At 45.3% G+C, this 15,821-nt stretch overlaps 1 protein-coding gene across 10 annotated transcripts in view; it reads left to right on the forward strand.

Annotated features, from left to right (window-relative positions):
• The window catches only part of TMCC1 (transmembrane and coiled-coil domain family 1), a 119,034-nt gene that overhangs the window by 47,976 nt on the left and 55,237 nt on the right, over nucleotides 1-15,821 (forward strand). For 5 of the 10 annotated variants that reach the window (XM_032699004.1, XM_032699005.1, XM_032699002.1 and 2 more), the window contains 2 exons: nucleotides 3,172-3,228; nucleotides 6,236-6,480. In XM_032699004.1, coding sequence (XP_032554895.1) covers nucleotides 6,277-6,480 — 204 coding nt within the window. In that variant the 5' untranslated portion in view covers nucleotides 3,172-3,228; nucleotides 6,236-6,276. Of the gene's footprint in view, nucleotides 1-279; nucleotides 460-3,171; nucleotides 3,229-5,768; nucleotides 6,481-15,821 lie in introns of those variants that run through there. The other 5 variants (XM_032699009.1, XM_032699003.1, XM_032699008.1 and 2 more) reach the window with 3 other exon arrangements.

The raw sequence follows: 15,821 nt of genomic DNA on the forward strand, positions 1-15,821 counted from the left end.
CTGCAACATTTAGCTGCTGCTGTGTGTCTCTGCAGTAGTGAAAATTGATAAAGCAGCTTGAAAAATGGTTTCTTCCAACAGTGAACTGGGGTTAGTTTCGACAAACAGGTCTCAGTGCTTCAAGTTGCGTTTTAAATGAGACAGTCGCTTAGGAGCGTATATTGCTGTTGCAGTTTTTCCTTGTCGTGGTCCACAGGAGCCTGGAGCTTTCCCCACCTCTGAGTAGAGAGCAGAGCAGACTGTGCTGATGATCACATTTTCTCTCTGTTCCCTACACAGTTTTCCAAAACATCACAGATCTTCACTCGTCTTCACCCTCTGGTCATCCTCTGGTCTGTGGGGCTCTGAGCTGCAGTGAGTGTGCCCCCAGCACTGGAATGGGCCCAGCCACTGCTGCCTCTCTGGGCTGTGCACCTGGGACTGATGTCTGTGTCATTGTTGTCCCTGCTCGAGTCCTTGGTGATCTCACTGCAGTTGTTTGACTTTACTGCGTGCTGGAATGGAGAGAGTTAAGTCATGTTATTAAAATCCCCACAACTAATACGCAGAGCTTCATTGTTTGTCTGCCGAGTTGGGAGCTCTGTTCCTCACATTTTAAGTACATTCACGCATCTAAGGAAAAATTACTTTTTGCTGATACTAATGTTGACCAGGATTGCAAGAGAGAGATACTGGTCTATTTGTTCTTTATTTACAAGGCTGTTTTCTTTGTGAAAGACCCCATGTTTTGAATATTTGCTTAATACTTCACTCTTTTCCTTTAGGGAAAGGTAGTTTCTCTGTTTACAAAATGCAGTATTTGAACTGTGAAAGTGAAATCACTTGTGTTTTGATGAGTCCTTGCTGAAGCTCATGTGAGTTCCTGTTTTGCCAGCTGTCGTGGCCATAGCTTCAGATAGGTGGTTTCTGATAACACCATTTTGGAGTAATTGTGCCCTGTCACTGTACTTCCTCCCTTAAACCTTATCCCAAAGTTATTGTAACCAGGTCTATGGTCAGATTCTTCCCTCAGTCCTGTTTTCCTTCAAAGAAGAGTTCATTTTTTTGTATTGGGCTTTGTGTATCTATATATCTTGTGTTCCTGGATTTTCTTTTGGACTTCAATAGCATTCCAGAAAATCTTTTCTTCTGTGAATTTTGGAGGAGGAGGGTGAGGAAGAATTATGTATGTAAAATTACAGGTATCCTTTCCATTAAAAATAGTATTGTTTTCTGGTCTTTTCCTCCCCTATATTCTGCCATTTGCCTGTGGTCTTTGCATTTAATTGTTTCTTTTGTCTTCTTCCATTCTGGTCCCAGTTTTCCATTCAGACTTTTTCAAAATTGTTCTATTGTAATAGCTAAAAATACGTGTCTTTCCAGGGTTTGGGTAGTCGTGCCACTATCCAAATGTTTTCTTGAGTCAAATTATTTACTCTATTACTGTTGTCTTCCTCTTTGAATGTGTTCCAGACCACAGCCCCCTTGAATTTCACATTCTGGTTTCTCACGAGTTCCTCTTTCTGACAGGATTATCTGTGAAGACCCAGAGCTTTCTTTCCTTATTTGCTCTGCTACTTGTCACTGCTGAACAATGATGCTTAAAATATCTTAATCCTCCTGTGGATATAAATCACTTACTGGGGTTCCCAGTTCCTGTAGTGGGTGATTTTCCAGTGTGTGACTGTTGCCCCTTTAGTCTTTCTTGCTGAACTGTTTGCCTAGATACAGAATCCGTTTTGGGATGAGTTTCTGAAAATAATCTGGGATTTCTCAAACTAAGCTGGGCTATTTCTTAGTAAAAGTCACTCCTATCCTGAAGCAACTGAAAAATACTTTTCTTTTACCAAATAGGAGGAGTGGGAAGTGTCTCCTACCTAAGATCCCTGCTAACTGTGATGTCAAGTCTGTGATGAGCTGTTAAATTGACCTGTTTATGGAATAAAAGAAATGTGAGGACTCCTTAGGTAACTGTACTTCAGCATAAATGTTAAGGGTTGAAGGTATGCAAGTACAGCATAAATAATAGATATTTGAAATATTCTGTAAAAAGGCAGAATCTTTTCTCTTTCCTTTTCTTGAAAATTATTTTTCTTTCCCATTTCTGCAGTTCTGTACTGTTTCTATCTGTAACATGTACTTCAGCTGCAGATAAGTCAGCTCTGAACTGGGTTTCAGTGGTAGCTTCAGAGTTCATTTTGTTTACATAGAACTATGGTTTTGAAGGAAATTAATTAAACCAATGAATTTAGAATAAACTTTCACTTCAAAAAAGTCCAACTAAAATCCAATGGACCAGAGTCTTTTCAGACTGATACTCATCAAATTTTTTGAAATTTCCATGTCACAAAGTTGAATAACTAATCACCTTTGGAAAATCTGGGTGATCTGGCTGTGTTTCAGAATAGTCTGTGAGTCTGGCTGGAGAAATGCAGTCACTGTGTCTGCTGTCAGCTGCCCTCCTGTCATCTCCTGCCAAGCACCTGCCCTTACCTTGGGCTGGTCACAGCAAGGTTAAACAGACCTTGGAATTCACCCTGGAATGCTCTGTTCCCTCCTGGAGCAGAGCAGAGCCTGGGGGTGTCCTCAGGTGTGAGGGCTGTGCCCAGATGGGATCCACACCTTGGAGCCCTCTGTGTGAAGCTCAGGGCACAGGTGGGCTGGGTGTGGGGGCCCTGCCGTGCCCAGGGCAGGGGCAGGGGCTGGGGCTGCCCTGGGAGAGGAGCTGTGGCAGTGCAGGTGTGACCCAGTGCTCACAGCTCTCACCTTCTGTGAGGTGAACTCCAGGTAAACAAGAGCCAGCTGATTGACCTGTGCCTGGAGTATTTGAATGATGAGATAGGAGAAGATAAGATCTTTGTGGAGAGACTGACCTTGCAGGCTGGAGTCCTGACATCTCCCTGCATTTTCAGCACGTGATGGTGGCCATGAGCCTCAAGAGAAAATGTTCCTTCACAAGAACTTCTTGATTAACTCTGCAAGATTCAGTTTTAATTTCAGTTTTATTTGTATCCCTTCAGTGATTTGAAGGAGTTTAAAATAGTCCAGCTTCCAGGGGCACTTGCGTTTCAATGGAAAAAATAATAATACCTTTAAAAAAAAGTAAAAGTTGGAATCATGCTCACTTTGTTGTTTGTGCACATATTTTCTCGCATTTCCAGAACTGTGTCTCATACCCAGTTTCTTTTGCAGTTTTGTTCAGTGGAGGGACTGTTGTGGATCAGCCATGCTAAAGGGCAAGTGATGGAGGCAAGTATGAGTTTATCCTTTCATAGTTATCTAATGTTGGGTTTACCAGTTTTTCCTTTTGAACTGTTTTGTTTCCCAGTGCTCCTGTGAAATAATTGCACAAATGAAGGACTATATTAGCATGTTCTGGGATGTAATAATGTTACAACATCTGCTCAGTGTGGCTGTATGTGGAATGATGAATTTTGTCCCTGATGTAGTGTATTCTCTTACAAATAAGAAATTTATGTTTTTGAACTTCATGCTATAAAGTATTCTGATTCCTCCCGAACAGAATATAAAGGTGGTTGTAAGTGGAGAAAAAAAAAGAGCACAAAAGTTGAATCCTAATGAAAATGTATGCTAATTAATTCTGCAAATGCACAGTTCTTCACATTTATGAGTAGTTTTTCCCCAAAAAGTAGATACTAGAACAAATAAGTAGTTTTACGAATCTCCATACCAGATGTGCAATTTGCAAAGCTCTTTTCAGGCTCAAACAGACTCATCCTATGGAAATAGGAATAGGAGATGACTACAAAGCTCCCGTTAGCAGCCTCTCAAAGAGTCAGTGTGATTTCAGAAATCTGTCCCAGAGTCCACAGCGTGGCCATGCCTTGGTTGTGAGCTCGCTGTGGGCTGGTTTGTTTCAGGTTGGTTTGTAAATTACTGTAGGATTAATTTAAGCAGGTTAATTTTTTCTAGCAGATAATGTGTGGAACTCTAGTTAGACTGAAGTGGTGTTGTTTAAGACCAGCATCATTATCAATGGTAATCTGGATAGAGAGCGTGCAGGAGATCAGAAATCCTAGTTATAGAGTATATTGGTCATCTTTGATAAGAACTGCAGTTCTTCAGTGAGTCCTGAATGAAAAATACATGCTGAGCGAATTAGCTGAAATGAGAAAGGCAGTTATGGGTCAACTGTCAGGTTTGTATTTTATATAGCAAATAATCTGGGGACTCTTGCTATTTCAAACAGCGAGTTTTGTTCACTGAACCATTTGTTCTGTTGGTTAAAAATTAAAATCTAGTTTTGTGATTTTTTTTTCCCCAAAGCATAAATTTGTTAAATATGTAAATATGTTCTTTGCACATTTTTGTTCTTCTACCATGCAATTCCTGTATGAATATGGGTAAATGTATTTTTCTCAGATGTAGACTATTACTTTGCATTTAATGTGTTACTGATTAAACTGGCCAGCATATTTAGACTCAATGCTTACAGCATCTTCAAAATACTGAGATAAAACCCTGCATGATTCTGGTGTTTTGTTTTCTGTAAGCACTGAGTTTCATCTTCTCTCCAGCTGATAGCAGTGACACTTGAAAAAAGAGAGAGTGAGGCAGCTCTTCTGATATTTTTGGATGGCAATTTGGAAAGCATCTTGGAATATCTGTTTAACCCATTGTGTCAGGCTTCAGATGCACAAAATCAAGAGCACTCCAGTTGTAAACTCAATGCATTATGTTTCTGCAGCTGTTTTTTGATAGAAATGAATGCTCTCAAATCCCAAACATATGGTGCATTTCAAATAATTTTTTTAAAGTACAAACTTCTTTCTGCCAAGATTGAGGTAGACCTCTGTGAGCTGGTTTCTATGTTTATAGTAGCCTAATCAAAGTTTTCTCCTGTAGCTTCTGAGCATGTGATCTCATGGTGCTGATGTGAAACTCTTTCGGATACTGTGTCCTTCTTCCTCCCTTTCTTCCCCATTTCTTTGCTGACCTTCTCCCATGGTAGTTGCTGTACAAGTGCTCAGCTGCATTGTCATATAACCCAGTCTTGCCTGAGCCCAGGGAACGGCTCGAGTTGAGCTCTCGGAGAAAAGCTGTGTGGTTCATCTGCCAGAGGCTGAACTGCACATGCCTGGTGCTGATCCCTTGCATACTGGTTGCTTAATCTACTTTTTAAAAGGCATTCTTGTTTTCTCTGAGAGCTATGGACAAGATTGTGCCAACTGAAAGCATTTCATTTGCTTGTTTTCACTTGAAGGCAGATTTTCACGTCTAGTTTCCAGTGCCATCAATGGATACTGGCAGTAATAAGCCCTTTCTTGCTATTTGGAAGTTAATAACTCCTTTGGAAATGTTCTGTTTTCTTGCATGTGTTAAATACTGGAAGTTAGGCATTCTACAGGAAAATCAGGTAGGCAGAGCAAATGTTACATTTAAAGCACAAAATATAAGATCTTTGGCAAAGTCCAAAATTAATTCTGCCAGAGTAACTAACATGCTCTTAAAAAGTTTAACCTCATGGTCTGTTAGCTGTTATTGTGGGCTTGTTCTTAATATCAAAACCCCACTGGTTTCTCCTTGCTCCTCCCCCTTTTGAACAGCTTTTTTACGTTTCTTGCTTTCCTGTACCCTCTGTGCTGGGCAAAGAGTGACTTGTCTCACACAAGCTTTGGCTTCTGCTCACAGCCTAAATGCAACTAATGCCACATGGAGGGGTGCTCCGAGAACTGTTTGTTTTGTTAATGGCATGTTTTGCACATTGGATTTTTAACCCGCTACTTGCTGCATGGATGTGTAATAACGACTCTTTTGTTTAACATTAGATAAGCATGAGATCACCGAGGCACAGCTGCATGTGTAGTCACTCTTGAAGCAATTGCACACCTAATTGGCTGACAATCTTGGCATTTTCAAAATAAACACGAGCCTTTTAAAGACAGGGGACGTATTTATGTATGAATAGTCAAATAAACCTGTTGGGTGTCATCAATGGAGCCCTCTGGCACTGAACAGTTGTGTGATGACCCTGATCCTGGAGGCAAATCCCAAGATCAAGAGACCAAAAAACAACACGAATCAGAGCAAAAATTATCCAAAATAACGCATAATGCTTTGGAGAACATTAATGTCATTGGTCAAGGCTTGAAGCACCTGTTCCAGCATCAGCGCAGGAGGTCGTCCGTTTCTCCACACGATGTGCAGCAAGCTCAGGCTGAGCTGGAGCCTGACCTGGATTTGGAAAGCCAAAGCGTCTGTGCTGACATTGATGGTGTCTCCACCCACCCCACAGCTCTGAACCGGGTGCTTCAGCAGATCAGAGTGCCACCTAAAATGAAGAGAGGGACGAGCCTGCACAGCAGGTGGGGCAAGGCAGATGCCCCAAAAGGAAGCCCCCAGATCAACAGAAGGTCTGCCCAGGATATTCAGTCAGGTCGGCCCAGATCATCATCCACTACAGATGCTCCCACAAACTTGTCCGTGATGGAGATTGCTTCTTCTATCTACGTAGGTGGAGAGGAGGCCGCAGCAGCAGCAGTAAGTTACTCGGATTTACCTTTGATCTTTATGATCTCCTTGTATGTTTTCTTAAGCCCTTTGAAATCTTGTTTTGAAAAGCAGGTTTCTTTCAGCAAACACTAATGCTACTGTGTTCAAAAGCTTCCACACTGGTGAAGCAGAGAGCTTAAAAGATGCAGGCATTAGTCATTTTCTCACATGGCAGGTGGCTGATTTTGTATGTTTGATCAGTGAAACAAGAGCTACTTTTGAAACACATTTGGTTGGTTGGATGGCACACCCCGGTCGAACAAGGAGTGATGGCCGAGCAGCAGCCAGAGTAGTCCTCCTTAGCAACTGTTAACTAGTTTCTGCAAGAAAACCTTTCATTTACCTAGGTGGCTTTTTGAATTCCTCTCTCATTTTCTTGTGTGTTTGATAAAAGCAAAGAATTCCAGTTGGAGTAGATGGTGCTGTTGGTCTCTTAGGCTGTTGAGAGGCTCTGGGAACATGGGCTGCAGCCTGTGACTGACCTCCAGTGCTGGGTTGCCTGAACATGGTTTAGATCAGCCCAGCTGCTCTGCTGAGAAGGGATCGCTGTTGTCTCCTTCAGTTTGTCTTGCCTGTGTTGGAAAAGCATTCACTGAAATTACAGTCTCTGTTCTGTGACTTGTTCTTGCAAAGCTGTGTAGATCAGCTTATTGATGATAACAAGAAGTAGCATTTATCTTACTATTTTTCTCTTTACCCAGATCAATTTAGTTGAAACATTCTTGGATTTTGGGGGGATTTTTTGTTTGTTTTATTGGAGAACTAGCTTTCTGATTTAACTTTAGCTATAACCTCTATTTTCCTAAAATTCTTTGCGGGCTTGTTCATTGGAGGACAAGTCCTTTGATAAAGATAGAAAGCATTGTGCAAATGGTGTCTGGTTCATGTGCTTTTAATTAAAGAGGATCTGACCATGACCCTTGGACCAAGAGAAACAATTCTGAGGGGTTTGATGGTGTTGAAATAGCATGGTCCTGAGGCTTATGTAGAGTTTTGGTTTTGAAAATTTGTTTTTGTATACTGCAGTTTTGTGGAGTTTCTTGTTGGCTAGTTGGTAATGGATTTGGGCTGAATAAGATCTCTTCAGTCTGCTGGAGGTTGCCTTGCCTCTGCAGAGTGATTGTTCCCTTGTATGGTTTTTCTTCTCCCCTCAAAACCTACTTGGAAATATTCCAAATGAAAATCTTTCCAGATTATTTGGTTTTCCGCATATTGGTGGGAGTTGTGGGTGGAGCCCATCTTGGGCCCAGTGACCACAAAACGATGGAGTTTTCAGTTCTTGGAGAAGTAAGGAAGGGGGTCAGCAAAACCTCTACCTTGGACATCTAGAGGATGAACTTAGGCTTCTTTAGGACACTGCTTTAGAGAGTCCCCCAGAAAACACTCCTTAATAATAAAAGGGTCCAGGAAGGCTGGACACACTTTAGGAAGGAAATATAAAGGCACAGAAGTAGGCTGTCCCTGTGTGCCAAAAGACAAGTCATCAGGGAAGAACGGCCTGGCTGAACAGGGAGCTTTTATGGGAAACCAGGGGAAAAAAGAGTGTTTATGACCTCTGGAAGAAGGGGCAGGCAGCTCAGAAGAGTAAAGTGTATCATTAGGTCACATAATGAAAAAATTAGGCAAAGGCTCAACTAGAGCTCCATCTGGCCATTGCTATGACAGTTCATTAAAAATGTAATTTTTTGTAAATAGATCAATAACAAAAGGAGGGCCAAGGAAAATCTCCATTCTTTGTTGGACGCAGGGGGTAACATTGTCACCAAAGACCAGGAAAAGGCTGAGATACTTAATGCCTTCTTTCCCTCAGTCTTTGACAGTAAGGCTGGTAATCCTCAGGGCCCCCTGAGCTGGTATACAGGGACAGAGAGCAGAATGGACCCCCTGCAACCCTGGAGGAAGTAGTTAGTGACTGGTTGAGCCATTAAAACATTCATAAGTCTATGGGACCAGATGGGATTCATCCGTGGGTACTGAGGGAGCCGTCGGAAGAGCTTGCCAAGCCATTCTTCATCCTCTTGTCATCAGTCCTGGCTCACCAGCTGCCAGATGACTGGAGGTTAGCCAATCTGATGCCCATCCATTGGATCCAGGGAACTATAGGCCTGTCAGCTTGACCTCAGTGCCCGGGAAGATCATGGAACAGATCATCTCGGGTGTGATTATATGGCACGTACAGGACAGCCAGGGGATCAGGCCCAGCCAGCACAGGTTTAGGAAAGGCAGGTCCTGTTTGACCAGCCTGGTCCTTCTATGACCAGGTGACCCATCTAGTGGGGGTCACCCCACTGCATATCCCTCCTTTGAAGAGGGATCTGGACAATCTGGATCAATGGACTAAGGCCAGTGGTGTGAGGTTCAACAAGGCCAAGTGCCAGGCCCTGCCTTTGGGTCACTATGACCCCACACAGCGCTCCAGGCTTGGGGCAGGGTGGCTGGAAAGCAACTCAGTGGGAAAGGCCCTGGGGGCACTGGTGACCCCAGATGAACATGAGCTGGGTATGCCCAGGTGGGTAAGAAGGCCAGTGGCACCTGCCTTGTATCGAGAATAGTGTGGCCAGCAGGACCAGGGATGTCATTATCCTCTGTGCTGGGCACTGCTGAGGCTGCGCTTCAAATCCTGGGTCAGATTTGGGCCCCTCACTGCAAGAAATTGCAGTGCTGGAGCATGTCCAGAGAAGGGAACTGAGCTGGGGAAGGGTCTGGAGAGTGGATCATATGAGGAGTGGCTGAGAGAGCTGGGGAGGCTCAGCCTGGAGAAAAGAAGGCTCAGGAGGACCTTCTCACTCTCTGCAACTTCCTGACAGGAAGGTGGAGCCGGGGGGGGGGTCAGGCTCTGGTCTCAGGGAACAAGGGACAGGAGGAGAGGGAACGGCCTCCAGCTGTGCCGGGGGAGGGTCAGGTGGGACATCAGGAGGAATTTCTTCATGGAGAAGGTGGTCAGGCACTGGAAGGGGCTGCCCAGGGAGTGGTGGAGTCCCCATCCCTTGAAGTGTCCAAGGAAGGCCTGGGCTTGGTACTCAGTGCTCTGGACTGGGGGACAAGGTGGGAATTGGGCACAGGGTGGACTCGATGATCTTCGAAGTCTTTTCCAACCAAAATGATTCTACGATTCTGTGATCTCCCTGATAGCCATCCAGAAATTAGGATATCTTGCGTTCATCGGTGGTAATTACAAAGTATTAGCATAAGTTACAATATCAGTCTAAGGCAGCGAGTAAAGTTTCCTCTTGGGAGAAGCATTGAAGGAGTCTGCCTGGAGCTTTTGCTTCTTGTCAACAGTTGAAAGAACAGAAATAGTAATAAAGTAGTTGTGAAAAGCATGTGTTCTCCCTGGTTGGTTAACTTTGCAGTTGAGCCATGCCAGTCGAGCCACTGAGAGACCTCAAAAAGAGTTCTCATCACAGCTTTGGGGTTATTTGCATACAGTCTCTTTCTTCATTGTGAGTAAACTCATGATTTTTGTATCAGGAGAATTTTGGGGAAAGTTGTTAGTTTTCTGAGTTTGTACCCAAATCCAGCAACTGAAGTTTATGAAGCAGGGTTTGGTTTGTTGGTTTAAAACTATAGTTTCCTTTATTTTGTGTATGAGCAGGAAGATTAGACAGGCATAAGCATATTAGATAAATAATATGGGAAAAGACTTGGAGTGAGGTGTCCTTTGTCCCAGCAATTCAGCTGGTCTGATGAAATGTTACCACCTTTGCCTGGATTGGTGATCTCCAAAGGGCGATATGGGCAAGACAGTCCATTGGAGTGTGGGAAGGAAATACTTTTTGGGTTGTTTTATCTTTCTTTTCCTTTTTAATTTCTATTTCTGTGTATGTTTCATAATGGGCCTACTGTATTAGTTCAGTAGTGGGTGTATATAGTTTATAAATAAACATACATGTATTGGCAGTCTGTGCTTAAAAATTCTGTACTGATTTGGGTGTGCAGTCAAAGTTTGGAAACCACTGGGATCACTTGGCAGGAATGACTGGAAAAATGAGAACTCTTAATCTGATAGTAATTGCATTCTGCTACAACATCTACCACTGTAGCTGCTGTTCCTCTGGAGCAGTGTGCCCTGTGGAGGAGGGGCTGGGAATGGGGGTCTTGGGCCTCTCCAGGCAGTCACCCTGGTGGGGCTCTGTGGGCTTTCTCCCCTCTGTGTCGGAGAGAGGAGAGAGGGGACTGGAGGCTGAAAGAAGAAAATTAAATGTGAGAGGAAAGGCCACCTTTGGGGACTAAACCATCAGAGACCTCCATAAGCAGTTGTCCCTCGGTACAGTTACGTGAATTTCCAATGCTTTTAATATTCACACCATTTTTGTGGCAGACAGTAAAGATGGATGCTGTGGGTCTAAAGTGACATGGCCAAGGAAATACTGCACTTTTTGTGGTAATGAGCTATGTGTCAAGATACAAACAAACAGAACAATATGGATGTTTGAAAGATAGGAATTTAGCAGTACTTTGGTGAGCAGTTGTGTCCACGTGAACTTTTATCCATGCCATGAAGGGTTGCTGTGACCCATGTGCAGGCCTCAGCACTTGGCCTTGTGGAACCTCCTCATTCATTGGGGTTTTTACCAAGGAGGTCCTTGTATGCTCTGCTGTCACCTGGGCGTGGCACCAGCGTTGGTGTGGGAGCATGGCCATGGGGAGATCAAGTTCTGGGAGCATGGCCATGGGGAGATCAAGTTATTCACTCCGAGTTCTATACAGAGAATTGATTTGGAACGTTTGGTGGAAGCCCTTGGCTGACACCTTCTGGCATCACTAAGGCAGACCAACTTGGTATAATTAAGTATCAAACTATTTGGTGGATTTGCAGTTTTTGCCTTCATAGGCCCAGACATTTCCAGGTTGCCATTTGCTTGTCTTAGGATTACAGTAATGATGAGAGAAAGGATTTGCTGTCCTGCGATAGGATCCTCATAGAGCAGCTTTCTAAGGCTCACTTTCAATCCTGCTGCATCCTGCCAGGACTTCCTGTGTCCTCATCTCCTTGTCAGTTTTGACAATCATTTTCATAAATATTTCAAGTAACTTTGGATTTTGGTTAGCAACTTAAATCTATGTTCTGTTACTGTCCACATTTTAAAAAATGACTACATATACTTTTGGGATAAGTTTACAGTCTTCAGTTTGCACTCACATCAGTGTTTTCCGGTGATGATGTTGACTCCAAGAGTATCAAAAACCTACCAGCAGTAAGCTTGCTTTTCCTGATTACTTGTAGTGACTCTTTCCAAGTGCTTACACTGGTCTGCACACTGCATGTTAACATAAACAAGGCAGCAAGGTGCCACCTTTTCAGTATATATAGCAGTTGTGGAAGAATGAACAATTTCTCTCCAACTGTAAATAGTCTTCTAAAGCAGTAATTTATTTGCCAGAAACTTTTTTTTTTACAAATTCTTCTGTCCTAAACACCATGCAACACACATGGGACAAACACTTGTAAAAAGACAAAAGATGGAGATTTTTGTAACATTAAAACCATGTGGAAAGTCTGCTGTGGCTCTGAACAGTACGTCCTGGATCTATAAGGGATGACTTTGGCTTTAACCCATTTCTCCAAAGAGCAAGCAGTCTTAGCACCATAGTCTGTCTAGCATTGGCTCTCCCGTTCAGCTTACATAGGTGGTAAGCATTTCATTAATTTTTTTGTAACTGATTGAAGTAAAACATACTGTAGTTTTGGCTGTAAAAGACTGGAAATGTTAGATATGATTTTACTTTCAGCATCTGCGACTGAGTCGCATTCAAACAGCGTCAACTTGCACAGTTCCTGTGAAGGGAGAGCTTGTATTCATTTGGGAGGGTGAAACAGGAGTTACCTGTGCCCTGACAGCCAGGTGTACAAGAACCTCGATGGACAGTGCACAAGGAGCATTTCCGGAAAACAGGAATCCATTCTCTTTCTTAGAAGTGGTGCTGCACAGCCTGGAGCCACAGGCCCGTGCTCCCAGCAGAGCCAGCTGGAGCTGTCGGTGTGGCTGGGGCAGCCCCAGCTCCGGGCCGGCCACGCCGCTCTCCTCGTCCCAGCCGAAAAGCCGGCCCGACGTTTGGGCTCTGCAGAGTGAAAGGGTTGTGCTGGTTACATCTTTCAGCAAGATAAGATACTGGCCTGTCACTGTGATGGCTTAATGCAGGATGAGCTAAGTCAGGAGTAGGCTGAGGATTGTTTCACAAGCTCAGAAATTAATCTTCAGTTGCTTAATTGCCCTGGAAACTTGTGCTGTGCCAGGTGCTGCTTCCCCTGGCTGGGAACAGTGACCTTTGTGTAGCAGAGGGTGGTGTTAGGCTCCAAGTCTTGTTTGTGGGCAAAGGATGCACACTCTATGTAAGGAGAGCCAGGAATTTAATTTTAGTATGACTGAAATCTGAAGGATCTAATCATTATTAGTCTAGATTTCATTGTTACATGAAAAAAGTATTATTGCTGTCAAAATGTTATACACACACTTCTTACTTTATAATCCCTTCCTTCAGGTTACACTCACCCTTCCACTGTTCCTCTGGTTCTGCAGTTGGTGATGTCGCTCTGGGCAGGGTAGAGGTGTGCAAGTACCTCAGGTTGTCAACATCTGGAGCCCTTCACTGGGAGGTTACTTGATTGCTCAATTACAAGGCTAAAAGTTTAACCTTCTGTAGGCAGTGCTGTTGAAACTCAGCCTTACATCTGCTGACACACTTGAGTCATGATAGAGCAAGCTCCGGAGACACATTCGTGCTGTAACAGGTTGCAGAGCCACTGCAACTGTGTAACCGATGTTTTTAACAGGTCCACATCTTCCACAGTAGAATACCATGCAAGATCATCCCCAAATCTCCTTTAGGACCATAGATGATTCCAACAGAATGGTGATTTTGTGCAACTAGGAAAGGGGCTGAACCATCTTTATCCACATTGTCTTTAACTCTGGTGATGTCACCAAAATTAAAGATAATGCTGTGTTTGCCTGTTGTTCACTGTAGCAGCACTGTCTGTGACAGTTGCTGTGCCAATATCAAATTCAACTCAAAAACCTTTCAAGTAATTTCTAATTGTAGGTTTGACTGTGATATGTATCTTTTTAATCATTTTTACAATGTTGTCATGAGGGCTTTCTGAAGTAATTCTGTGGTAATTCTAACTGTAATTTAGTTGGAAATTAAAGTTGAAATAATAAAACTTGGGCTTTTCCCCTGCAGTAGCCCATGTAGCTCCTTTGTTATTTTTTTGAATGAAAGGAAAGTGGGTGGTGGAGAGGAGAAAGATCAGTGATCCAGGGTGCTGGATCAGGCAGGGCTGTGGCACCTTCGGCTGTGTTAATCTGCCAGGTGCAGTTTGCAGGTGGAAGTCCTGAATAAAAGAGCTGATCTAATCGCCTGGTCCCACAGTGTGCAGGAAGGAAGGAGGTTTTACTGGGATGTGTTCAAATACTTTGTGAAGATGGGAAGGCCATGACTTTCCTGGAGAGAAGCAGAAAGCTGCTGTACTCAGGCAGCAAACTAGTACTGCCAGGAACAGAAATGCGGTCCCTGGTAAAACTGGAAGTCGTTTTTACTCTAAGCCATGCTGTGTCTATGTCCCACTTTCTGCCAGGACTGAAAGTGTGCAGGACAGGTGAGTCATACACAAAGTAAGACTGCCTGAACTAAAGCAAACATGGAGACCTGGGCTTGGAGGCCTGGGCAGGCAGTGTTAGGGGCTGAGGGGTGTGAGGACATGGTGATGGCAGCTGCAGTCCCTGTCAACAGTCAGGGCAATGCGGTGAGGGACATAGGCTTCTCTTTACCTCTCAATCAACTTTGTGAACTTGATGAGAATTCTCTTAAGTGAGGATGGCATCTTTTAAATATGTGAGTGTTCTGGTGATCCTTAAATGTGAAGAGCTTTGATACTGGCAGAGGCTGCCCAGAGCAGCTGTGGCTGCCCCAAACCTGGAAGTATTGAAGGCCGGGTTGGACGGGGCTTGGAGCAAACTGGGATAGTGGAAGGTGTCCCTGCCCGTGGCAGGGGGTGGAATGAGATGACCTGTGAAATGCCAGCCCAGTCAGTGACAGGAAAAGGTGCTGGGGTGGTTTGGTACCAGTGCACGTGTAGTGGTGCAGGTGTGAGAGGTTGGTGCAGGTGGTTTGGTTTGGCACAGGTGTGACACTTTGGTGGCCTTGTGGGGCTTTGGCTCAGGTGTGACATTTTGGTGGCCTTGCGGCGGCTGGCTCAGGTGTGGCGGTTCGGTGGCTCAAGTGTGGCGGTTCGGTGGCTCAGGTGTGGCAGTTCAGTGGCTCAGGTGTGTCACTTTGGTGGCTCAGGTGTGTCACTTTGGCTCAGGTGTGTCACTTTGGTGGCTCAGGTGTGGCGGTTTGGTGGCTCAGGTGTGTCACTTTGGTGGCTCAGGTGTGTCACTTTGGCTCAGGTGTGTCACTTTGGTGGCTCAGGTGTGTCACTTTGGTGGCTCAGGTGTGGCACTTTGGTGGCTCAGGTGTGGCGGTTTGGTGGCTCAGGTGTGGCGGTTTGGTGGCTCAGGTGTGTCACTTTGGTGGCTCAGGGGTGGCGGTTCGGTGGCTCAGGTGTGTCACTTTGGTGGCTCAGGGGTGGCAGTTCGGTGGCTCAGGTGTGTCACTTTGGTGGCTCAGGTGTATCACTTTGGTGGCTCAGGGGTGGCGGTTTGGTGGCTCAGGGGTGGCGGTTCGGTGGCTCAGGTGTGTCACTTTGGTGGCTCAGGTGTGTCACTTTGGTGGCTCAGGGGTGGCGGTTCGGTGGCTCAGGGGTGTCACTTCGGTGGCTCAGGGGTGGCGGTTCGGTGGCTCAGGGGTGGCGGTTCGGTGGCTCAGGTGTGTCACTTTGGTGGCTCAGGGGTGGCGGTTCGGTGGCTCAGGTGTGTCACTTTGGTGGCTCAGGGGTGGCGGTTCGGTGGCTCAGGTGTGTCACTTTGGTGGCTCAGGTGTGTCACTTTGGTGGCTCAGGGGTGGCGGTTCGGTGGCTCAGGGGTGTCACTTCGGTGGCTCAGGGGTGGCGGTTCGGTGGCTCAGGGGTGGCGGTTCGGTGACTCAGGTGTGTCACTTTGGTGGCTCAGGGGTGGCGGTTCGGTGGCTCAGGTGTGTCACTTTGGTGGCTCAGGGGTGGCGGTTCGGTGGCTCAGGTGTGTCACTTTGGTGGCTCAGGGGTGGCGGTTCGGTGGCTCAGGTGTGTCACTTTGGTGGCTCAGGGGTGGCGGTTCGGTGGCTCAGGTGTGTCACTTTGGTGGCTCAGGGGTGGCGGTTCGGTGGCTCAGGTGTGTCACTTTGGTGGCTCAGGGGTGGCGGTTCGGTGGCTCAGGTGTCCCCCCGGCACTGACCCGCCGCTCGGTCCC

Source organism: Chiroxiphia lanceolata, chromosome 11 (assembly GCF_009829145.1).
Source record: "Chiroxiphia lanceolata isolate bChiLan1 chromosome 11, bChiLan1.pri, whole genome shotgun sequence".
Classification (NCBI taxonomy): domain Eukaryota; kingdom Metazoa; phylum Chordata; class Aves; order Passeriformes; family Pipridae; genus Chiroxiphia; species Chiroxiphia lanceolata.